Below are 27,994 nucleotides of genomic sequence, written 5' to 3'. Positions count from 1 at the left end.
CGTATATTTATTGATTGAGGATTGCTATTCATCTAATATGTTATATGAAAATAAATCAGTATGGTCCATGTAACCAAACAATAAAGATCATTTGAATGGTTTATTTTAAAAGAACTGAAGGGGTTTGAAGTGAACAATATATTTGGGGAAATTTTATTGTGAAAGTCATCGCTTATTTCCATGAAAGCGATAGAATAAAAAATGTCAAAGATTTTGTGGTGCAGATCAGTTTGCTGAAACTGTGAAAAGGCAAAATTATAAACTAAAGAATATACTTTGGCAATACGCTTTCCTTAAAACAGCCACTGAAATATAGATATTAAAGTCAGAAGAATTTTTAAGCATATATGTCAACACAGTCTTACACCCAAAAAACAAATACTTATACAAGAAATATCTAATTATTTTGGCAACTTGCTGGTAAATTTGAAAGGTAAAGTTCTTTTTATGTCAGTCTGTTGGTGTATAGATTTCCTAGTTTTAGAAGATAGGATTTATCTTAGCTTGCTTGCAGCTGGGATAGATGGAATCTTAATATTGGCAATAGGTCTGTCCTATCCAGCCAGGTGAACTAAAATATCTGGATTAAAAGCAGGTCTTTCCAATTTTTAATGATTACTCATAAAAGACAATAATAAACCATATTTTTTTTTAAGAATTATTCATAAAACACAGTAATAAACCATACATTTTGGCAGATGACAATAATGAGCAAAATAGATACTTTTTGTAAATACACTTTTTAAAAATTTACAAATATTTGGCATGAATTGATTTTTCTTTTTTAATTTGTCTCGACGTATATACTTTCCTTTTCTGAAAAAGATTTACTCTTACACAATGTGTTGTATGATAACAAGCAACCCACACACACTTTCACAAACATTCAGACAGTCACAGTCAGGCTTGATTGTCCATATGCAAGTAAAATATTGCAATGAGAAAACATGAATGATTTACAAAATGAACTAATGCCAGTTTTGGTTTTTTGTCCAAAAAAAGTTATTTACCCTTCATTTCACACATTTATACATAAACAAGTTATTGATAATATCAACAAGTACTATTATGTACAATTTATAATCCTAATGGTCAAACAAATTGGCTATCAAGTGATACAGCGGTCAAGAACAGGATAACATTGTTTTTTCAATGGGAAAACTGGAGTTTACATGGCTACAAGGTAATGAAGATTTACTGAAAGTTTCAAGATAATCCTGTAAGTGGTTCAAGGAGTAATTTGTACAAATTTCTACTGCAAAATGCAGATGGATGAACAAAATCACTTACATCAATTGAAGATCTTTACTTTTCTAAGTGTACAAAATCTTAGTTGAAGAAATCTGATATAATTTGCCAATTTCCGAACTGAAAATGATTATATACTTTTAAACGTAGGAGAGGTTTTCAATTACAATTCCGAGAAAGTAAAATTGTTGTTAATCTTGGAAGACTCTTAATATACATGTAATACTAAATGATATGTAAAATAATCGACATTGGAGGTACTGATTATACTTAATTAAAAGAATTTCTCCTTAGAGAGCAAATTATCTGAGAAAATCCCTTATCCACGATCATCTATTAAGGTAATCTATTAAATCCTCTATGACTAATGTGGGTATATCGTCTGATCATTTACAATTAATAAAATCATTCCAAACTCATATCAGATTCATTATTGCACAAATCTTGTAAATCTTTCACTCTATACTGATGAACAAATCAAGTGATTCTGGCAGGCTTAAATGTAGTCAATGATTGAGACTTTACAAATCTAATCAGGAGAGGAAGGTGACCATTCCATCTAAATTGAACCTCTCTCATGTCTGATCACATTTAGATAGAATTTAATTAATATAATCTATATATCATAATTCATCATGCACTTCATATCTGACTACAGAACTCAGAGAAAGATCTTTTTCAATTATTATATTATTTTTACTTTCTAATACATTTTTTAATTTGTCTTTATCTAAGATCTTTTGCGAGCTTTTAAGAAATTTTAACAAAATAAAAGCATTTTTATACTGCTTGTCAATTTTCTTTAGTCTTTTACTTAAAACTTTGACACCTGATTTAAATCTAACTGAAGTCTGTCTGGTTTTATACTGAAGTTTAAGTTTTTCTATATGGTTTTGTAACAGTTGTCTTCTCTTTATGTTAAGGACGATAGCCTCTGATACTCTGCGTAGATTTTTCTCAATACATGACTTTGTACAGACATCCACTGCTGTGTCCATCCTGAGATCGTGTGTTGTATGATGTAATACGAACTTGATCAGGTTTGGTAAAGTCAGTGGTAATGTCTCGGGATACTTAACACTCTCGGCTTTCCTGAAAATCACAAATAAATCTGATTAATTATCATGACAAAGAATTTATATACATTATTTCAGTTTGTTCTACAGTTGACACATTGAACTATACAGAGTCATTAATACAATGTTTTGTGTAATTTCAATAGCAGGAATCCTATAAATAGAGAATAAGTGTTAAAAATCTATTAACTCAAGATAATTGCAATCTTCAAATTTAACAAGAAAAGTCAATGAAACAAACAATCGCATATGAATTTAGCATAAACATGAAAGTTAGGTAAAGATAATTACAATCATATGAAATTCTTTAATACTTTAATTACAACTTTCAACAAGAGGCTGTCACTAAACGACAGCAAACCGGATTTATAAACATTTATTTGTGTCCTGTCAATATCACAAGAACCATAACTGATGAACGGTGAAAGTGAAAATCGTCAATATCAAATTTGACCTTCATTTTGTCATCAGTAACAACATATCAAAATTGAAAAGCTTAGGTTGAATGGTTCATAAGGAAATGCAACAACATGAATCGAAACGCCATTTTTCGATCTTTCAAGAACCATAACTCCTGAACAGTAGAAGACAAAATCGTCATTATTGAACTTGACCTCCATTTTGTCATCAGTAACAACATAATAAAATTTGGGAAGCTATGGTTGAACAATTCGTGTATAAATGCACAGACACAACTGGAAACGCCATTTTTCAATCTTTCAAGAACCATAACTCCTGAACAGTAAAAGTCAAAATCTCATTACTGAACTTGAACTTCATTTTGTTGTCAGTAACATATAAAAATTTTAAAAGCTTAGGTTAAACGGTTCATGAGTAAATGCAGGGACAACATTTGGTTGCAGACCGACCGCCGTACATCCCCAAATCAATAACCGACATTTTTGTCACAAAAATCCAGTTAAAAATGCATGCATAAGAAAAATTAAAGGGATTGAAAATCTGAATTCTTTGGTAGTAGCTAGAAGAATAAATCATCAGAACAGATTGATAATCACTGACATAAACTCAAACTTAAATTTTTTATCAATAGCTTCAAGGGTAATTCAGTGTTCTCCCCAGGCTGTTATAGCGTCGCGGTACCGCGACGCTATATTTTTTCACCGTGATGCTATAATTCCCGCGACGCTATAATTATTTTGAAGATGCTATTTTACTTGTCCTCAATTTTGAACTTTCATCTATTATCGATTATGATCATAAAAATTATATCACCTTTAATTGTAATCCCTTTTAGTCGGACAATAAAGGCAATTAAGAGATTAAATAGCTAGGTGTTAATTGCCCTCAGGGTGATAACTGTTTGGATGCGAATATCCCAAGCTGACACTTGTGGCATGACTAAAACCACGTGTCTGCAATTGCCAATTTCGACATGGAAAAATGCAATCACAAAACAATTCGAAATCTACGTTTTGTATTACGAAATTTCAAAGATTGAAACGATTTTTTTTCTTTTAAGAAAATTTTTTATTTGTGCAACTCTCCAAAAATTACTTTCTTTCTCTTCCGGTAATACGAGAGCAAGAATTTTGGTTTAGAGCTAAAATAAGTTTAATACTTCTTTAAAAAGTTATCATAATTGGCTTAATTTTATGTTTAATCCATTTAATGCATTAAAAGCGTCTTATTCATTCACAATCTCTTGTCAAACAATGTTTATTGTCGGACTCATTTTCGTAAATTTTTCTACGGCAGACATTGCACATTTTTGTTTAAACTACGGATCGGAACCGGAACAGACATGACAAAAAACCGCATTTTCACGATAATGACAACAGATGGACAGTAGACAGAAAAAATATACCAAGAGAGAAAACTACGCATTAACAGACTATTTGTTAGATAACTTTGTTCAAAATACATATCATTTTGATGTAAAGATAAGAAACAACTGGGACTAATTCATTGAGTGCCATGAAACAATGAATTTCATAAACATGATAAAAAAAAATTTAAATTGATTTTTTTTTTTGGTTACTTTATCTTTACTTGATATAATATAGAAAATAGTTAATTTTGTGTACTATATATTTAGTTTTGTATATATACAGGTTGATCTATAATGAACCATTCATTCATTTGACTTATTGTTGGGTTACTGAAACCACATATTTATTTTTATTTGGCACAAGAGGAAAAAAAAATTCTGTAACTATAAATGAATAAAGAAAACATAAACTGAAACAACTGTTTTTGTGGTTATAGTTTAATTGTATTCTCAGTTATGAATTGAACAATATAAACTAAAACATATAAAGGAAATAGAGCATCAACGCGACGCGACAAACGACATTAAAAAAAATATAGTTATTTTTTTTTACGCAAAATGTGATGCTATCCAAAATTTCTGGGGAGAACACTGTAATTACAATGTCATACTAGGTTTTTGATGTGTTTTAGTAAGTTTTATAAAAATTTGTGGCACTATCTAAGAATTCTTTAAGTTTTTATGGGCAACAACAGCATTCTGACAATTTATAAGATTTAAATGGTTTAATGTACAACATACAAAACATTCTATATTTGTTTCTTTCATTTACATGTGCTACAAGATTCTACAGATCAAAACATAAATTAAAAACTTCTGTATTACAAATGTTTCTCATCCTTTAATCAAATAATTGTACAAGAAGAACTTTAATCCATAGCCAGCAAACATATATCTATGTATAATTTGACAATTGTTGGTGACAAACGGATGATTGAATCTCCAATCAGAACACATGTAATTAGCCAATAAAACCTAGTCGAGCAAATAACTGTTTTAGGTGACTGTTCATTTCCGATATTCCCGCAGTTAAGATTATGTTGTCGTAAGTCACCATGTATTGATCTGAATAATTTTCCTCTTTAACTACTGTATTAACAATAAATCTACTCTAAGATGATCCATCCAAGTATAAGGAAACTGATGATCACTATCTTGTGAATACGATCATTTCAGTTCATGGGAACAAATTTCAATTCTCTTCAACTCTAGTGACTAGTATTACACTGGGGAAAAGATGTCATTCAGGTTGAAATGAATAAGATAATTAGCAAAACAGTATTGCTCTTAATTTTTAGTTGATTTATACTTTGTTCAAAATCTTGATTATCCTATTTTTTATGATCAATGTGCAATTGAACTTTTAGATTGAAACAAACTCATTTGTAACATCATTTTTTTTTTTTTTATAATTTCATGATTGTGATTCTACATAGTTATACCACAGAACTAACAGAAAGTACAATAAAACTATATAGCACATCTGAATTCAGACAGCACAATAAAACCGCTGATCTCACTGTATTTACAACAAGAGGCTGTCACAACAACAGCAAACCGGATTTATTAACATTTATTTGTGTCCTGGCAATATCACAAGAATCCTTACTGATGAATGGTGAAAGTGAAACATTCAATATCAAATTTGACCTCTATTTTGTCATCAATAACAACATATATAAATTTCAAAAGCTTTGGTTGAATGGTTCATCAGAAAATGCACAGACACGACTGGAAACACCATTTTTCATTCAACAAGAACCATAACTCTGGTACGGTAAAAGTCAAAATCGTCATTATTGAACTTGACCTCCATTTTGTCATCAGTAACAACATATTAAAATTTGGGAAGCTTTAGTAGAACAGTTCATGCGTAAATGCATGGACACGACTGAAAACTCCATTTTTCAATCTTTCAAGAACCATAACTTCTAAACGGTAAAAGTCAAAATCGTCATTATTGAACTTGACCTCCATTTTGTCATCAGTAACAACATAATAAAATTTGGGAAGCTTTGATCAACAGTTCATGCATAATTGCACGGACATGACTTGAAACCCTTTTTTCAATCTTTCAAGAACAATAACTCCTGAACGGTAAAAGTCAAAATCGCCATTATTGAACTTGACCTTCATTTTAATAGTTGTCAGTAATAACATATTAAAATTTTAAAAGCTTTGGTTGAATATTTCATGAGTTAATTCACAGACAACATTTGATTGCCGCCCGCCCGCCTGACCGCCTGACTGCCCGACCACCCGACCGCCCGGCCGCCGAGCATCCCCAAATCAATAACCGACATTTTTGTCCCAAAAATCCGGTTAATAAAACTGCTGAACTCATAGAACATGTAGAATGTACATTTTAATCACTGAAATCACAAAATGTTAAATAAAACCACTGATCTCACAAAAATGTGCAATAAAACCACTGAATTTACATAATGCGCACATAAACAAGAAAATACACAATAAAGATACTGAACTCACAAAAATGTACAATAAAACTGAACTTACATGATGTACAATGAAACCAAAACGATCAATTTCAATCACAAGATTTGTTGGATTAGAGCTATGACTAAGGAGTTTATCATTTAATTTGTAATAATGCAGTCTCATTGGCATTCTGGTCACACTGTCTTATAGCTACAGTTTTTACTAAAGTTAATTATACCTCCTCTTTTGAACTTTGTGTACTGGATTCTAGAAAGGACCCAAAGGTCTTTCAAACTGATTTGCTATTTTAACTGAACACTTAACTAGGACACCAGATAAAATATGGCTTTTGGAAATCTTAGTATATGTTTAAATTGTTTATAGTTGTCTGGGAAAAAGATCTTAAAATCCTATGAACTTGTCTGATTGTGTAAAACATCAGTTTAGATGTTTGACTTTCAAAGCTAGACTTGTCATTAAAGCTTATTCATGTGTAACATAAATTACTGCTATTGTATTTTTGGTTATTATTTTTATGTCTGACTAGACAAACCATTGAAAACTCATTCCTCAGACCTTTCTGTTCTACAACATTGCCAAGATTCCTACCTCATATGTAGTGCCAAGGATTATGGTATGATCTATTAAATATAGTACTGCCTTAAAGTGGTTTTCGTAACAAGAAAATATAATTTTGTCTTTATTACAAATTCTGTGACAGATTATCAATACTTCCATCAGAAAGAAAGGATATATTTCACATAAGACAATCTATTATCAAACCTCCAGTAACATGCCAAGTAAACACACATTAACGTTATCTATCTTCATCATATATTTGTTTTCTCCTTCGAGATTCTTATAGGTTAATGAAATTCTTATTTGTCTATAAGGTTTATGGGTAAGATAGGTACTTATGAATTAATATAGACAAACAACTTTTTACCTCAAACCAAACACCAATTCTCTCGAGATGCACTAAGTCTATCATATCACTTTTTGTCGTGATATAAACAGGTTTTGCCATCATATAGCATGACTGCATTAAGCATCCAGGGAAAATCCATTAAAGACTCTCATAAAGCATCATTTCAATCACATGAAAATTGAAAAGTGTTCAAGGAAACTAAAAGTCAAGAACCAACAAGAAGTAACTTCATCACAAGTCAAATTGACAGCTTTTTGTTTGCAAATTTAAAAATTAATTTCCTGTTTCTTTGTCATTTTGTCATAATTTCTAGCATCATTTTCTATTGATTAATTCCAATTTAATGTCATTTCTAAATTCAACAGCATATTAACATTGAAAAAATAAATTAATAAAATGGACAATTTTCCACTCAGTGTCCATGACATTTAGGCAGAATAAAACAATTGATTATTAAAACACAGCTTTTTACAGTCAAACCTTTTGGATTTGTTATTTGAAATAGTGGTATATGAAAACTACCAAGAATTCAAGACATTTTTTATTTTAATTTTTTTTTTTATATATAATCCTGATTTAACAAAACAAAATTCATTGAAGTTTTGAGGGCCATACAAAGAGTTATGTTCCTTCAAAACTTTACATGATAAATCAGATATGCAAGCTGGTGGCATCATCTGTGTTCCATGTACACTTTCCCCATTTATTTTCAAATGAACTGTCGAGAACGTGGAAAGCATTAACACTAGACAGCAGGCCATACCAAGATAACACAAACAAATCCAGATATATTATACCATCAGAAATTCACTTTCTTTTGAATATTGTCTAAAAAGAAACAAAATGTATAGCAAAAATTGAAAACATGTATCGGTGAAGCTCTCATAGGGAGTATTACATATATAAAAGTCATTTATAAACAGGGTTCATTGCATGGTAAGAGAAAAGGACAAAAGTATGGAATTGACAGAAACCAGATCTTTCTCCACAGGATATGTTACCATAGAAATAGAATGAGTGATGCAACTGACAGATCGGAGAACAAGTCACATGTTTAGTGAAGGATAAACAATTAAATAATAAAATTATAATCTTCAATATCAATATAAAGATTAATTGAAACTTTCACTTCTCTCATCAAGATCGTTAATAGAAATTGTAATGAACTTTAACAAAGTGTTCCCACTGGTAGGATACAAATTACAGGAGATGTGTATCACTATAGTTACACCAATCGTACAAATATATCAAAATCATCACTTGTCAAAATTTGGACAAAAATAGCAATATTAATTTTGTAAGATTTTTTTTCTTTATAAGATCATAGATTATCTTCCATCAGAGTATGACAACTCAATTTACACATTTTCATATCCTCTCCAGCAAGTCAATAAATGCTGGGTTATTTTAGTGATCAATACAATACTCTCTAAACCAATACAATACTCTCTAAACCTATATATTTTGATAATGACATTTTGATTTCTCTAAATAATCACCATTATACCAAACAACCGATGGAGTACACGAAGCATCTGTAAAATAAGAATTATTCTCTAACTTAATGGTGCTCTCCTATAACATTATACATATAAATCATTGCCATTTCCATGCCAAACTTACAAATTACTTCATATCCCATCCTTTTACAACATGATTTAAACACATATCACTGTACAATGGCTTTCCTTTACGTTGTGTAAATAATTAAGACATCAAAAGTTAAAACAATGAATATGTGATGATGGAAAAAAGAAATAAATGAACCAATTCTATGATACGAAATGATCGTAGTTAACATGAGACATTGTCTTTATGATTTATATTTGTTATTCAGTGTTGTCTTAGTAGTTTTTTGCTTGTGGCTTATAGCATGTTGTTATCAATTTTCAGAACATTTTGTCATATTGCTCGTGAATAAATAAATGAAAAAATAGCAACCAGCTCATTCTTTTAACTACATTATGAGTTAATTAAAAAGCTTATGACTTTTGAGTTAAAAATTTCCTTAATTGGGCATTTAAATTGCCTGTTTGACCTAACCAATTTTGCTTCAACATCTTTATTGTTTTATTTAATGAATTTAGATTTTTTAGACTATGTCTGAAAATAAGAACATAATCTCTTAGTTTGTTGCATGTCAGTTTTTTGTTAATTTCACATATTTTCTTTACTGTCAGTCAATGAATGAGTTTTCATCTTTTTGCATGTTATAAATAATTATTTATCACTTTGCATGTTGTAAAAAATTATCTTCAAAAAATTTAGACAATATTCAAAAGAAAGCAAATATTTGATGGTATTATATATCAGGATTGTGGTGGTTTTATCTTGTTATTGTGTTGTGTAGCCTACTGGTTAGTTTTTTATGTGTCCCACAATCTCTATAGCTCATTTGAAAAAAATGTGTCATAACAACAAACAATTAAAATGCTTGTAAGCACAGAAGGGTAAAGATTGCATAAATGTATCAGTGTAAAATAAAATAAATATTGTATTGTCAGTGGTTGATTCAACTTCAATTCTGGACAATGGGAGATAACTCCAACTTTCAAAGATGACTTTAACAATGACATCATTTCTATTTTTAAAATAGATATTAGATTGCTGCACTTTGCAAAGTTATGTAATTTCTGTTTTGTGACTTGAATATCTGAGCATATATTGGATAAATTTCTGGAAATGTTCATGGATAGGATGTAAAGAATGTTATGATCAATGCACTATAGTTTGTGTATCAAAAAGGTAGTTATAAGCCTTGGAAGATTTAGATATCAAGTGAGTAACATAGGTTTTTGATTGCATTTTGTGCAATCTTTAACCAAAAACCTTTATCATTTTGCATATTGTAAATAATCATCTTACAAATAAAGTTATTTCTTAACATCACTTCTTTCTTGTTGTTTTATTTTGTTTCCTATCTTGTTGAACCTGTCCTCCTTTCTCTTCCTTTTACAATTCATAAGTCACTAGACTATTGTTTTCTTAAATATTTGCAAATATGAATATAAAACAATGAATTAATTTTACTTTTATTTCCATATAACTACATACAGTTACTTATCTTATTTTAAATGAAATAGTTGATAAATCAACATATTGTTTTGAATACTTTGGGACAAAAATAAGATTGATTTAGTTTTCTTTTTATTTTCAAAAGTGATTGGTTTAAGCAATTCCCTTAAAAAAATTCTCAACCTCTATTGATGAGTTTTGAATTCATCAAAAATTATTTTCCCCCTATACAATCTGTATCAAATTATAAAATTGAGTACCTAATATTTCTCAGTAATAAACTCGGTGACCTATTATGGTCATATCAAAATTTGAATAATATAGTCTAACACTTTTTCAGGTTTATCTTAAATATCTAATAATTTTTTTCATCTCACATTTTATTTGAATAAAAGATATTTACAAATCTCTTATTAACAAATCAAAAAGAACGAGCAAAACTGAAGAAGAAATACTGTTAAATTGATAACAGTAAAAAATGTAGAAAAATCAGATTTTATAATACAAAACCAAATGTCATATTAATTTTAGCATAACTATTTCTAAATAGTCCTGGAAAGAAAGACAACTCTAAAAGTTTACAGCTCTAAAACTTTTCACAGTATTCAAATCAACATGTCAATATCTTGAGAAAAAAGTACCCCTATGCTGATGATACAAATATTTCAACTCACCCTCATCATTTGTATCATCAATTAGTTATGTAACACAATTATTTAATGATAACAAATTTATGAGAAAGTTCTTCCATGTAATCAAAATTTCATTCCCTTGGTACCAGAAGGCAAAAACAAAAAGTCCTTCCATAAAATCAGAGTTGCTCTTTGATTTATGTGGTTGGACTATTTAATCAAATAACAATGCAATATTCTATTTTTAAACAGCCGTAATAAAGCAATTGTGTGTGTTTTAACAAAACAATTATAAATCATTCTAGAGATAATTAAGGAAGATTTATTTTTGGTCCTTTTAAGTTTCCTCTATGAATGCCACATAAAACTGCAATTTTTCTGACAAAATCGTTATAAGGATTATTACACAAAATCAGTTCAGACCAGAATCAATTTGCGCCAATTATTTATTTTTTCAAATATCAATTGCCCCACTGTCTGGTTTATTTTGGTATTAATTGCACCAATAAATGGAATCTAATTATGCCATATTTATGTATCATTTTAATACCCATATAGATGGAGCAACCTATTAAACCTTTTGACTAGTAAGGATGTCTGATATGTTCTTGGAGATAATACCACAGTAGGAAACCTATCATCTCCTTGTAAAGATCATACAAATTCTGTCAGAAAATTACCAAAACCAGATGGAAATACATAGTGAAGTCTTATAGTGCAAGACTATTACTGGTGAGTTTTGTACCATTAATTTGAAAGGTGAATTAGAGCATACTTACATGTAAGTAACAAATATATAAAACCAGAAAGACAGATTTTGAGAACAACATAAAATTAAAAAGTAGCAGAATATATTGTACAAGAGTGCACACGCTGAAATATCACGCCTTCTGTACTAAACATCATTATTATGTTGATAGTCCTAAATATAAGGCTTTATTACAACTGTCATATAAACTCAACATTACGCAAGAAAACTAAACATTGATCCATGAACCATGAAAATGAGGTCAAGATCAGATGAACTATGCCAGGCAGACATGTACAGTTAACAATTCTTCCATACAATAAATATAATTGACCTATTGCTTATAAATTAAGAAAAACAGACTAAAACACAAATACTAATTAACACTTAGCAATGAACCATGAAAATGAGGTCAAGGTCAGATAAAACCTGTGTGACTGACACAAAGATCATAAAATATTTCCATACACCAAATACAGTTGACCTATTGCATATAGTATTAGAAATATAAACCAAAACTCAACCAGATGCTCCGCAGGGCGTAGCTTTATACGACCGCAGAGGTTGAACCCTGAACGGTTGGGGCAAGTATGGACACAACATTCAAGCTGGATTCAGCTCTAAATTTGGATTGTGATTAAATAGTTGACACAGCATAGGTTTCTGACACAGAATGAATGTGTTCTTATGAACTTAAAATTTTTGTTTTCTCTTACATGTCTTAGAGCAATTCACTATGCTGTTGAATATTAATCCTCTTAAAAAAATGTTTGAAGAAATTTTCTTTTTATTTATGAAATTTCAAATGAGAAAAATTGAACCAAATTTTTTTAATCACATCCCCCTTTCCCTTATTCCAAAACTAATCTCAATTAAAATTTCTAATGGAGTTTGCAACAATAACTTCTCATTTAAATACATCATAAAATATTAAGATGTAGAAAAACTGCTTGTTATCACTGAATGGTAAAGATTATTTTAATTTATCAGTTGGTAGTAAAAAGTGAACATACATTGTATATTGTATATAACAAAGATTTAAGTTGATTCTGGACAAAGAAAGATAACTCCAATTAAAAAAAAATCTTGCTATTGCACAATATTTTGCAATAAGATATTTCTTGCTTACTATTCTGGACAAAGAAAGATAACTCTAATTAAAAAAAAAAAATGCTATTTCACAATATTGTGCAATTGGATATTTCTTGCCATTGTGCAATACTTTGCAATTGAAAAGACTTGGTATTGCACAATACTTAACATAATAATTTAAGTTTCCTGATTTGGACCAACTTGAAAACTGGGCCCATAATCAAAAATCTAAGTACATGTTTGGATTCAGCATATCAAAGAACCCCAAGATTTCAATTTTTGTTAAAATCAAACTAAGTTTAATTTTGGACCCTTTGGACTTTAATGTAGACCAATTTGAAAACAGGACCAAAAATGAAGAATCTACATACACAGTTAGATTTGGCATATCAAAGAACCCCATTTATTCAATTTTTGATGAAATCAAACAAAGTTGAATTTTGGACCCCGATTTGGACCAACTTGAAAACTGGGCCAATAATCAAGATTCTAAGTACATTTTTAGATTCAGCATATCATAGAACCCAACCAATTCATTTTTTGTCAAAATCAAACTAAGTTTAATTTTGGACCCTTTGGACCTTAATGTAGACCAATAAGAAAATGGGACCAAAAGTTAAGAATCTACATACACAGTTAGATTCGGCATATCAAACAACCCCGATTATTCAATTTTGATGAAATCAAACAAAGTTTAATTTTGGACCTTTTGGGACCCTTATTCCTAAACTGTTGGGACCAAAACTCCCAAAATCAATACCAACCTTCCTTTTATGGTCATAAACCTTGTGTTTAAATTTCATAGATTTCTATTTACTTATAGTAACGTTATGGTGCGAAAACCAAGAATAATGCTTATATGGGACTTTTTTGGCCCCTAATTCCTAAACTGTTGAAACCAAAACTCCCAAAATCAATCCCAACCTTTCTTTTGTGGTCATAAACCTTGTGTCAAAATTTCATAGATTTCTATTAACATAAACTAAAGTTATAGTGCGAAAACCAAGAAAATGCTAATTTGGGCCCTTTTTGGCCCCTTATTCCTAAAATGTTGGGACCAAAACTCCCAAAATCAATACCAACCTTCCTTTTGTAGTCATAAACCTTGTGTTAAAATTTCATAGATTTCTTTTCACTTTTACTAAAGTTAGAGTGCGAAAACTAAAAGTATTCGGACGCCAACGACGACGACCACGACGACTCAGACGACAACGCCAACGTGATAGCAATATAAGACGAAAAAAATTTCAAATTTTGCAATCGTATAAAAACTTAATTTTGACCACTGAATAAGATTGAGAATGGAAATTGGGAATGTGTCAAAGAGACAACAACCCAGCATGCATGGAACAGAAAACAGGTCTTCATTGCAGAAAGAAACTCCCACATCCAGAGGCGTCCTTGAGCTGGCCCAATAACAAATATATATACTAGTTCAGTTATAATGACTGCCATGAAAATGATGTCCAGGTCAGATGACACCTGCCAGTTGGACATGTACCCCTTACAGTTCTTCCATACACCAAATACACTAGACCTGTTGCTTATATAGCCTCTGAGATTTGGACATGACCACCAAAACTTAACCTTGTTCACTGATCCATGAAATGTGGTTGAGGTCGAGTGAAAACTGTCTGACAGGCATGAGGACCTTGCAAAGTAGGCACATACCAAATATAGTTATCCTATTACTTATAATAAGAGAGAATTTAACATTTCAAAAAATCTTAACCTTTTATTTCAAGTAGTCACTGAACCATGAAAATGAGTTCAAGGACATTGGACCTGTGACTGACGGAAACTTTGTGACATGAGGCATCTATATACAAAGTATGAAGCATCCAGGTCTTTCACCTTCTAAAATAAAAAGCTTTTAAGCAGTTAACCAATGGCGCCGCTGCCAGAACACTTTCCCTGTGTCGAGCTTTTCTGCAACAAAAGTTGCAGGCTCCACAATAAGAGACTGTCAAAGATATTTAATTGTAAGCTTTTTGAAGTCTATTTTATCATTAACAACAACCTCATTCAATAACAGTAAATGATCAATCTGTAATATAGATCTGCAATTATCTGGCACGGCATAGCATTCCAAAATTAAATACCAATTTCTTGCCTTTCAAACTAATCATACAAAATAAAACCTTGTGGTACATCTTTTTGGTATTTTATTTCTAATTACTTGTCAAAATACACAATAGAACATTGGGACCCCTGAAAGGACAAACAAACTGATGAACAGATAATGATGTTACTATTAAGAGTCCAATTGGGTTTGTAGTCCATTGAGATTTAATAAACAAAACAGACATTATCAAAAAGGAATAGTATCAGATTCAGAAGCTTAAAAATATACAGCACAGACAGCAGATGTAAGTCCATGATTTCAGCACAGACAGCAGATGTAGGTCTATCATTTTGAAAAAGGAGATACAGGGGCCCCCAAAAAGGCAATAATTGGAGTGGAACAGGTAAAAAGTCTCTGCATTAACCATAGATGTACCTCCAAAAAGAGGCCAGGGCACCCTAAATCCACATTTGCTGTCACTTTTCAAAACTAATTTCAAAACATAACCTGGAAACCATATATAGAAGATAAATATAAGCACTGATAACGATAACTGTATGCCTCATTTCATAGAATAGTTGTAAAACTTCCCTCTAGTAAAAAAGAAGGGCAATGAAGAATATTAATGTGTGAAAAATAATGAAGTCTATAAAAAAGACATACCTGTGAGCTGGGAAAAACAGTAAAGTAGGATATCTATCTATTGTATACTGCCATGGTAAATCATTGTTGTCTCCATTTATTCTAAAAGAATGAAAAGAAAGATCACATGCAATTTTGTGAGTTGACACATTGTATTTCATCTGCTAACAAGACATTTTTTTTATATTAGGTAAATTAATCATTGAGTGAGGGATTTTTCTTAGATGAAATTTAAAGATCCCAGTGAATAAACTACACAGAGAACAATAGTTATTGTATCTATTCAATGACACAATTGAACCAGTGATATGCCCCAACATTTCATTTAGCACCATAGTTGGCAGGGAAATTTGAAATACCATCTTGTTTCTAAAAATTAAAGCATCACATCCATTACTAAATCTATAAGAAAACTAATTCAGATAGCATCACATTACTATCATGCTAAAACTGGCAAAAGTCTGATACCTTGACCAAGTGGTGATGACTCTGGAAAAGCTTCATTTGGTTTGCAATATAATCATGAAAAATGTAGCTTTTTGGTCAATTGAATTCATGTGATATTCATGAGAGTCCAAATTAGCATGAAAATATTTTACATAAAAGCTTGTTTGCTATGACTTTAACTTGAGATTCATGTGAATCCTAATTCACATAAAAATTTTCACACAAGTTTCACATTTAAGCTTATTTCAGTTTAATTTCACTAGAGCAAAATTTGAGTGTAAACCAACATGAATTAGTGCAACAAGATCATGTTTCCGGATAACACAATGAACCATGAAATTTTGTTGGTCAAAACTTCATAATAAACTTGTGTGATAAGAATCAAGTTGATATGTCACATTACCAAAGGGCATCATAAACTATTTTTAGTCACAAATTTAACCCAAAACTGATTAATGGAAGTACCAACACAAATACTGGAAAACAATATCCCCTACAATCACAAGCAGGGCTTAAACATGTACTTCAAATAAATTATTTTCAACAAATTCAGGGTTCAATCTATGTACATAAAACCTGCTGTTAATCAAAGATCTTGTCAGTACTGAACGGCAAAGATTGCATCAATTTATCAGTGGGAAGTAAAATTAAATATTGCATTCGTTGCAGTAGTTGTTTTAACAGGAATTCTAGACAAAGGAAGATAACTCCATTTTTTTTTTTTGGCACTATATTTTGAGTATCAAAGAAGTAGTTATAAGCCTTAAAAGATTTAGATAACAAGTTTGTGCCATAAAGATTTCATTGCATGTCATGCAACCTAAAAAAAAGCAATCAAAAGGTCTATTTCTAAACAAAAATGCCCTAACCACAACACATCATTTACTTCAAATATGTATCTTTTTTTATTCATTCTTATGATTTTCATAACAAAAGCCACATGACAACAAGTGAATTGAAAAAAAAGCTTACAGATGCTTTATTATTGAACCAACAATGTATTTGTCTGCATGTATATGAAATTAATTGTTACCTTGAAAATATAATATTTTTGGCTGCTTTAAAATATCTTGCAAGACTCAGGTAAATATGAGCAAAACTGGCACAAAATCCACACCATGGAGAATAAACAAGCATCATCACATCCTACAAAAGACAAAACATATAAAGCAACTGTCTTCATCATAACTAACACATCCAAAATTCACTGCAAATCAAGATTAATATATATTTCCTTCCATCTACAATGAAGTCTTAGGCGGAAAAAATGATCGAAAAAATTTGGTACATTCTTCTTCTCTTCTCTTCTTTAGTTACAGAAAACCATCAACATTTTGAAGATTATATTCTGGCACATGCCTGATTGAGGTTGCTTTTTAAAATTAATTTCAATTTTATTTATTTTTAAGGGAATCACTGAAGAATGACTAGGTCTTGCTTGAAATTTGAAAATAGAGTTGGTCATAACAGAACTCCCTTTATTTTCCATGTGACAGCTTAATTCTAATGAAATATTTGATTTTTTTACAAACTTTTAAAATACCAATGCATCAGTTGTTAATTTAAGCTTTTTCTATTCATTGTGTCTGAAACACTCGCATAAGAGGTGTCAAAAGCTCAGTCATCATTTGCATTTTAGGTATTAAGACAATTTGTTTTAATTATCTTTAGTATTACAAGTATAAAATACATAATTAGATTCAAGATTGTTACAATTACACTATACAAGATGATGCCCATACAGGTTTATCAGCAAACATTAGATTTAGTACATTACAGTACAACTTGAAATGGTTTTGTGTGAATGACAAATTGGATGCCCTGGTGTTAGTTATGATTATTCAATAATCTAAGACAATAAATTGATGCTGTTTTTTACAAATACAGCAAAAACACTCACTGCGCCTTGAAAACTGAAAAATAAATTCTACCTTGAAAACTAAAGGAAGTATCAGATAAACACACAATGTTCTATGTTGATTTTATAGAAAAACAACATCCACACCTTTAACAAAATATCTGAATAAGCATTAAATGTTAGCCACTGAACATTAGGCGATGCCAATCAACCAATCCTAAAATGTATTTTCTAATATACAGCCATAGAACTTACCTTATCTTCCTCCATAACATCACTATTGAATGTTGTTGATGTAGCCTCAGACACACACACCTCACTTACACATGACCCACTGGTAACCTCTGACCTCAAGTGACGAGGAAGGTCACCTCTGGTAAAGTTAATTACAAAATTGGCTGAAATAAAATGACAAAATATTTTATTAAAAAAATACCTATTCTTTCCCCTATAATTCTAAATATGTCAAAATTAACTCTGATCTGAAAATAACAATCCTACCATACTGCTATTATCTAGAAATTTCCTCTTTATTCAATATTCTCTGACAAATTCATAAAGGAACAACCTAAATCTTATTGTCATGTTCAAATTTGTATACCAAAACAAAATAAGTTTATGCTAATTTTGTTGAATTGTCAGCTGGTTTATAATTTTGCATTTCATGCAATATGTATACGACAATGGCAACATTTCCATGAAGAATTTGCTTTATTTAGATTTAGCTTTTAAGCAATGACTGAATGTTTAAATTTTTAATAGAACAATGATAGTTTCTTTTTATTTTGTCTTCAAATATGACATTTTTTTTGGTATATATATATATAGATTATCGTTGATCATCTCAACGAGAATGATTTTATTGCTTGAGCCGGAATGGCAAAAGCTAGAAAGGAAATCGAGTTTATCGCTATTTTACCTATGACAAAGTTGCATATTTCATGTAAATTTCGTTAGCAACGCCACATGCCTGCTTAGTTTCTAGCAATAAATTTCAATCTCAAGCAAGTTGCATGATATGAAAAATTATCACAAAAAAATGCACAAAATAGCAATAATGTATTTTATTCCTTGTATATGTATGAAAAGCCTAATTAGTAAAAGTACCGTTTTCATGTTCAATAAGTTGAAGATATTATGTATTCCTTGATATTTATAATTTATATCATAGATTTTGAAAGTTACAAATGTACATCAAACCATATAAAAGCCTTACCAATATTAAGCTTAGTAAATGGCTGCCTTAGAAAATGCTGGACTTCATTCTATAACAATAAGAAGAACGCTTTGATTAGAAGGGAAATACATCATGTACATTGTACATGAAAATGTAATACAATGTAATACAACTAAGAATACATATCTATGGGACACCATTCCCTGTTATTGCTATCACATTTCCATACACATTCAATGAATTGAGAAGTTAAAAGCTGTAACATGATACTGGACTAACATTGTTAAATCTTATTTTTAAATTTTCACATAACATAAAATTAGTGGTATTTACTTTTCAAGATCATATTGCATCATATTGATTATCATCTGATCAAATCTTATTGTGTATATTTAAATATGTTTACCTATGTTGAAAGACATGCATAGTATCAAATCATAAAAATACAAATTGTTTAGTTTCTAGGAAATCTTGTAAGATTTCCGTTGATATTTTTTCTAAATAGGTGCAATTTGGGTACCCTTACGTTAGACTAAAAATCTGCCAATGCATTTTCTTTAAACGTCAATCTTTACTGAAATTTGTAAAATTTTACCCACTTGTTATTAAAAATTGTTCATTGGACATACTCTGGCTTTATTATTAATCATCTGATACCATGGTTTCATCAAGAATTACAAACTTTTCATAGACTTTATATGCAGAGATTGGTGAAACCATGAATTCAAAAATATCCATGCAAGTTTCCTTAATCCACGAATATTGATACTCATAAAAATAAATAAATTCACAGTAACAGAAGAATGGGAAATTTAAATCCTACTTACTTGTTTATCAATAATCACAGATACTGAAATATTACTCTCATTTGGTACATATGTACCTAGTCTGTCTAAAAATGCCTGATGTTTGTTTTTATCTAATAACACAACATTCACTGTTTTATTACTGTGACATTTAAAACCCGTAAATTCATGAGTCACTGAATCCCGATCAATGTCAGAACTATGGATCTTCTGTTCCGAATCAAGGTACAGTGATTTCTGGAAGGACAGTCTTTTACATTTTGACCTTGAAAAATTATTGACAAGTTTATTTACATAAGGATCAGAACTACGTCTGATGGTACAGGAATGACTAGATAAAGTATCACATTGTTTACATATCAACGTCCGATACTCATTCACATTATAATGTTGATAAGAATCCAAACAAGATGGAGCTCTATAATTTCCAAATCCTCTTTTGGGAATGTCTTCTTCAGATGGCGAAAATTGACAACTGTCTTTGACTTGATAATCAAACGTTCGTTTACAAAGTTCACAAATATGTTTTTGGCGGTGTAACGATACACAACATGACAGGTTGTTAACATAAGGAGGAAGGCAGTCTTTGGGTAGCACCAATGATTTCATAGCGTGTTCTCTCTTTCGTCTCAGTAAACCTTCCAATAAAATGATAAATGTTCTGTTATGACAGTTTCTGTACTGTAATACTAATTCTCTCAACTGAAAAAACAATAACATTATCATTAGACATTGAACATTTACAAAATCAATTGTTTTTAAAATGCTTTTTGTTCATGTAACAATGTAAACATGAAATATGCACCAACATTTATGTACAGTTATTGAATATATCAAAAGGCGGAAAACAATCTTTTTTAAAGAATTGAACTTTTTTGGTCACATTATTTTCAATAGTGATAATTTTTTGTCCTCTCTTTATATCAACCATATATATCAGGAAGTTTGTCGACATATTTTGTTTGTAATATATTTTTATTTTGATAAAGAACATGTAATGAATCGTGTTCTCATGAAAAAATATTTGGTTGACATTTTTGGCTGAAAGCTAGTTTAATCTTCAGTTAAGTCTTTAATAACTCACTATGAGATAATAGAAGTCCACTGTGTGCAGCCTATTCACTGGAGCAAAGACCATTAAAACTGGTCCCCGGTTTAATTGTGTAGATAATTGAAGACTCTTGTGTCCAGGTACTGATATCCATTTCACTAAGTTCTGCAATTTATAAAACAAGTAACTTTGTTAAATCTGAACAGTTTTTATACTTTTACATATATACAAACAAGAAAACAATATATAAATGTACAGCAATAACGTGAATGATTTTATCATTTCTTACTCATCCATATCATATAATTGTCAAGAAACATTTCACTCTGTCAGTGTTGTGAAAATGTAACAGCTAATTAATGATTGTGTTTTGAAACCAAAGTTTACTGATTGCCACTTTTGTAAACAATCAACATAGAAGCAAAGAAGCCTTTTGGACAAGGTGAGCAAAAAAAGAAATATAATATCAAACTTTACATTTTTTTACTCCATACAAAAAATAAGAGGTAACACTTGACAAAATATTTATCTCTGCTGTCATACAAGTCCCCTCAGACTCAAATATCTAAGCAATTTGTTCTGAACATTGTATAAATGCAACAATAAAACATTTTTTTTAAGAATAACAAAGAAACAATTACAGAACCAAGTAAAACATATATTACATTCTCACCTCATACCTGTGTTCATTAATCCACTTGACAATACTGTCAGAAGTAAAATTATTTTTTGTTGGATAAATCTGTCAAAAAAAAAAAAAAAATCCTGATAAAATCTAATATGGCACAAAATCACAATAATCAATAAATGGTTTTAAACACGTCATTTTTGGGGCCCTTTATAGCTTGCTGTTTGGTGTGAAGATAGTACTAAGACCCATTATGGGTTTTCTTTTACTAATTGTGACTTGGATGGAGAGTTGTCTCATTGGCACTCATAACCACATCTTCTTATATCTAGTTGTCAAAATTTAGGCTTCATTTTACTTTTGCTATTTAACTGTTGTTGTATTGTTTTTTTATCTATGATCAAGATAGTTAAGAACATTTAGGCTTAGCAGATAGAATGCTTATTTGTTACCAGACTAAAACACTTACATAAAAGTGAACTTGGAGAATGAACACTTTGTTTACAGAACTGCAACCATATATAATTTTCTAGTGTACACAATACTCACAAATGATCCATTTAAATTGAGTATAACAAACTGTTTGGTATCATTCATTCCCAATAGCTGTGACAATAATGGTTTATTGACTATACTAAATTTTACTGGCTGAAGATGATCTGAAATTAAAAAGAAGCATTATAAACAAATTGTCTAAGGCTATCTGAATGTTTAAAGTCAAGTACAGAAGACAAGATTTTGTCATTAAGGGTATCATTTATATTTAAGTAAAATAAGAAGATCCATTTATGTTGTGTGATGAATACCCCCACTTCTTATTGAATCTTGACGAAGAAGAATAAGCGGCCGAAGGACACCTTTCCCTCATGCTCTATAATTTTTCTGGGTCAAAAACCTCATTTGACATATATATAAAAGTTTAATTAATAATAAATATGTATACTTAGTTTCAAATTTATTTCCTACTTACGCAAAACAGGTTTTCATTTCAACTAACCCTTTATAAATTATTTTGAGTTATAAATACTTACTCCACTCAATCATCTTCATAGCAGATATATAGTAGGTTTTGTACCCTGGCGGTGTTGGGGTTGACATATCAAAATTACCAATCACAACATTCTAAAAATAGAAAACATGAATTACGATTTAACAAATAGATTGTCATCCTAATCTAACCTGACTGCATTAAAAGACACCAACCTCTGTAAGAATAAAAACTAAATCCGAGAGGGAAATCATTTAAACTACAGAAAAGAGTACCTACATATTTATCATACACAAATAACATTATACATTGTAATATAGTTTCAGGTTAAAGGAAGACAACTCAAATTAACTTAAAACTTTTCCCCCATGTCTGGGTCTGCAAATTCAGGCTCTCAAAAAAATGTCTTTCCCTTTGTTGTTGTTCGTTTGATGTCTCAGAGATGTATACCACATTAGTTTTAGTCATATCTTAAAACTGCAGCTACAATAAAAATTCATGATTTATATAATTACAAAATAGATTTACTTAAAATATCTTTATATACCCTTTCCTTGTTATTTTACGTCACTTACATCATGTAAAGCTGAAAAGTTATTAATACCCTCGACAGAATGTAATAAGGTGATTGGATATAAAATATCTTCTACAAATCTAACAAGTTCATCAGCTGTGGGAATACCTGAAAAATATAAAATAAATTGGTGTTAGTATTCATATGTTGTTTTCTAGTTTAATATAAACAAGAATGTGTCCATAGTACACGGATGCCCCACTCTCACTATCATTTTACATGTTCATTGGACCGTAAAATTGGGGTCAATACTTTAATTTGGCATTAAAATTAGAAAGATCATATCAGAGGTAACATGTGTACTAAGTTTCAAGTTGATTGGACTTCAACTTCATCAAAAACTACCTTGAACAAAAACTTTAACCTGAGCTTCACACTATCTTTTTCTTTGTTCAGTGGACTATGAAATTGGGGTCAATACTTTAATTTGACATTAAAATTAGAAAGATCATATCATAGGGCACATGTGTACTAAGTTTCAAATTGATTGGACTTCAACTTCATCAAAAACTACCTCGACCAAAAACTTTAACCTGAAGCGGGACGAACGAACGGACGAATGGAGACACAGACCAGATAACATAATGCCCCTCTACTATCGTAGGTGGGGCATAAAAAGAAGATATGGTATGATTGCCAATGAGACAACTATCCACAAAAGACCAAAATGACACAGACATTAACTATGTAGGTCACCGTACGGCCTTCAACAATGAGCAAAGCCCATACCGCGTAGTCGGCTAAAATTGTTTTAGTTTGAGATTAACTTATTTATATTTAGATGTGATTAACAGCCTCAACAAAAATATGATGCTCTAATGTCTTGTAGGAATATGTTGATTTTAATTCAACAACTCAAAAGTAACTACTGTTGCTTTCAATTAATTTCAATCAACACTCATTTTTGATAATAATGAAATCAAAAGTAACATTTCTGTATTTATTATACATAACCTTTATACATATGAATTAAGGAACACTTTTTAGTCAAGGTTAAAAATAAATTTCTATGTATGAATGTAGGAACACTTTATAGTTAAGGTTACAAATAATTTTAACTACCATTAAATTTGAAGCCATCTAGATTGGTATGATAAACATATAATTCTGGATACTTGAGAAATTTATAAGTATTCCGACAGCTTCCCTCAGGCCACCAACAGTTCACGCCAACAAACTTTACCTGAAAAAATAAATTTCTATTTTTAAACCTCAACTAATATTGTGTTGCTACATTGTATGTGTCAATATAAACTTTAACTTCATTGAATGTTCATACAGGAAAATTTCTAAAATTTTAAAAGATGTATTTTTTCAGGGATTCAAACTGATTTGCATTTCATAAGGCATTGCTAAATGTTTAAAGTTTGTTTTCCATAAAGTGTTGCATTTTACCAAGAATCTTGAAAAAAGATATATAGTTATAAAGATATAAGATGTATATAGTTCTGCATTGTGTTGCTTTGTCCTTTAAAATTTGTCTTCATATTTTTTTTTTAAAGGCTTAGTATTGCTGAGTGTTTGTCTATAAATCGTTATACTTTGTACATAACTTAAGGTGGTACCTAACACTACAGGGAGATAACTATTTAAATTTAGAAGAACGTTTTAATGGTGTTGTGTTCTTAAGGGAATATTAAGCTACTCAATGATCAAAATAAGTGTTTGTCAAACTGCTATATAACCAGTGTATTTTTTCTGATTAAACTGTTGGTTCAATTCTTTTGCTTTTTTTTGTATTTTTGTCAAAGGGTCAAAGTTAATATTTTGTCAAAATTTCAAGAAAATTAAACAAGCCGAATTAATTTTGGTTCAGGTGTTAGGTACCACTTAAATAAATGGTACACATACAACATACCTTATCAATCAAATATTTAGCTGCCTTTTGATATTCTTCTCTAACACTAACAGACTGGGCACACCAAGGAGCATAATACATTACAAATAGTATCTCTTCTTTCTGTAGGAGGTCCACTATGGGATTCATGTTTCCATAAGGAAAGTCTATAACCGCTGATCCAGCTGGGAAAAATCGGCGAGGAAGTTTTGCTGGTGATGTTAAAGTAGCTTGCCTCAAACTGCAAAATGAAAAGAAAGCATGTATTGATTTATCAATATAAATGGAGTTAGACTTAACAAATGCATAAGTTTACATTGTTTCATATCTGCTTCACAAAAGACAATGCTCCATTATAGTACATCTCATGATCAGACTTCTCTAAATAGGCTATTTGACAATTCCCGTAATTGACCCTGTAATAAGAGATCCCTTTTTTAGTTGTCTCCCTTATAAGGGAATTAATTGTAATTTACAACGGAGAGCTAGCAGAAAGAGCAAATCTACCTGTGAGAAATGTGAGTAATCTATAAGGTTTTCAAATCTTTAAATTACATTAATTTGTTGTTTAACTAAATACTTTTAACATCTGACAGAAATTACTTTTCATGAAAAATTATTTAAAAATGCCAATACACCACTTTCAATTGATCATGCTTTGCATTGGCAAAAGCCCAGTTTGTCTGATATTGAACCAGTCTACGATTGACAAAGAGAAGTAATTCTGTAAAAAGTGTGTAATAACAGAATCAAATTGGTAATTGTCAAATGAACTATTCATTAAATGACTGTTGGACATTCGTTCAGACACACTGCAATTATTCATCTGATAGACCAAACATCAGTAGGAAAAAATAAAATTGGGGGATAGTCTGTTACATGAACCAATTAAATCTATCAAATATTTTTTTCCATAAATTAAGATTTGTTTCTGACTTTGATTAAGTTTTCTGTAACTTGTATATGTTTTTTTCACAAATTGAAGATTTAACCAAATAGGTATGGCTGGAGTGAATCATTCTGGGGCTTTTTCTGTTTCCAGATAATAGTACAATGTACCAAATCTTAACCCTGACAGGAGGGTTAACTTAAATCAAATCTACCAAAACTGCAGTTATATAGAATCGAACTTCAACAGACAATGTTTTACACAATGCACAGTTAATAAAAGCGTAAACAGTAAAGTAATTAGATGGGCGATTTTCTAGACGGATAGATGATGATGGATGTCTACTTAAAAATTCACCTGCAAGATAAATTTATGGATTACATAATCAGGACGAGAACATTTGTTTTGGTTATTTACAAGGTAACAGTATGTTACTGGTCCAAAAGAAGGCAGGACACTTTACCCTAACACATTATGCAGTCTGCGACGTTAACCACTAGCCCAATGCCCCAGACTAGTAATTTACAGCTCAGACAAGTAAATTTCATTTATCGCTAGCAGGACCAGACTAGTTACAAATATAACATATTTTCTATGTTATTTGAAATTTGAACATATTTGAAGTTCAAATTGACAAGTAATGCAGAAAAGAGCGTCAAATTAATGTGTTGCGAAGTCTCAACTATCTACTTCCATAATTATACATTTATCCAGAGGAAGTGAAACAGAAATGAAAACCAGTCGCAATATTTGGGGTACTTCAATCTGTCTTATATAAACCAGTAGACAGTGGACCAACACGGACACATTAAATTTTCTAATAATGACGGCAATTGTTTATAAATCAAAAAGACTATCAAGTTTTTCCCCTTGATTAATTATATATCATTAATGTTAAAAAAAGTTTACTTCACATAATCAATAAATTTATTAAAATAGATTTATGACATTGTGAGTTATCTTAACATCGTGTTGGAACACTTTGATCTTTTTGGTAATTAGAAACTTCCCTGTGCCGCTTAAACTATTGACATCCTACAACAATTGCGATATATTCTTTCCATTGAAAGGTCAAACATTTAAGGGAACTTTTGTGATGTCTAGTCATGTAGCAACTATAACTTTTATAGCAATAAAATCTTACGGGATATACCAATTTTTAAGTCTTCAGTTTGGAGGGTACACAGGCGAGGATCCAGAGGGGGGTTCGGGGGGTTGGAACTCCCCTTTTTTTTTGACGATCAATGCATTTGAATGGGGTCATGTTATTGGAACCTCCCCCCTTTGTCCTGGGTAAGGAACCACCCCTGGTACATGCTATCACATAGCCACCAAGGCAGTTCCTTGACTGGAAGTTTACATGAACTGACCGTATGTGGCAAAGATATGTGTACCAGTGTACATACATGTGCATGCACCCTCAACACATTTGTTTTAAGCATACACCTATAAAACTACAAGGTATCGTGTATGAGGTAGGATTTAATTTGCTATCATTAATTGGAAAATTGCTAGCAGACGCGGATCCAGAGGGGGGGGAGGGGGGGTCCCAGGGGTTGGAACCCCCCTTTTTTTGGACGATCAATGCATTTGAATGGGAACATGTAGTTGGAACCCCCCCCCCCTTTTGTCCTGGGTTAGGACCCCCTTTTTTTAAATGGATGGATCCGCCCCTGGCTAGCTACTCATGTAATTTCAGAGGAGAAGCACAAAGTGCGTTGGGGATTTCATGGTTTATAAATGAACGAATGTGGCATATGATATAGCAGATTGCGTTTTCTGTTTATATCGTACCGATTCAAAACAAATGACAAAAAAAGTGCACCATCTGAACAAGTTTCACTCTGCACCTTGTAATGACATTTCGTTACCTGGGGAGTAGTGCAAGTAGGGACAGAATAAGCCCCATTGTACACACACATATTCTTGAATATCTAGCCATCCAACGCCCGAAACACTTTACTGCTTTGAGACCCCTTATCGGCCTCATGTGTTGTTTTCGCCATTGGTTTACATCCACGTCAGATCACGTTGAATACGAGATTTCAGTCCGTGTGGCAAAAAC

General features: G+C 31.0%; 1 protein-coding gene across 1 annotated transcript; it reads right to left on the bottom strand.

Annotated features, from left to right (window-relative positions):
- LOC134725968 (thioredoxin domain-containing protein 11-like) lies at window positions 1–27,983 on the bottom strand. The gene is made up of 14 exons (XM_063590304.1): window positions 27,801–27,983; window positions 25,062–25,281; window positions 24,266–24,386; window positions 23,205–23,311; window positions 22,673–22,763; window positions 22,191–22,300; window positions 21,687–21,755; window positions 21,047–21,178; window positions 19,984–20,664; window positions 19,196–19,244; window positions 18,235–18,377; window positions 17,155–17,267; window positions 15,696–15,776; window positions 1–2,340 (listed from the first exon to the last, which is right to left on the bottom strand). The coding sequence occupies exons 1-14, from the start codon at window positions 27,917–27,919 to the stop codon at window positions 1,872–1,874; spliced, it is 2,505 nt and encodes an 834-aa protein (XP_063446374.1). The 5' UTR covers window positions 27,920–27,983; the 3' UTR covers window positions 1–1,871.
- Between the last annotated feature and the right edge of the window lie 11 nt (window positions 27,984–27,994).

This window comes from Mytilus trossulus, chromosome 7, assembly GCF_036588685.1.
Source record: "Mytilus trossulus isolate FHL-02 chromosome 7, PNRI_Mtr1.1.1.hap1, whole genome shotgun sequence".
NCBI classification, from domain to species: Eukaryota; Metazoa; Mollusca; class Bivalvia; order Mytilida; family Mytilidae; genus Mytilus; species Mytilus trossulus.
The sequence above is the reverse complement of the archived record's forward strand: the minus strand, read 5'-3'. Positions and strand labels throughout refer to the sequence as shown.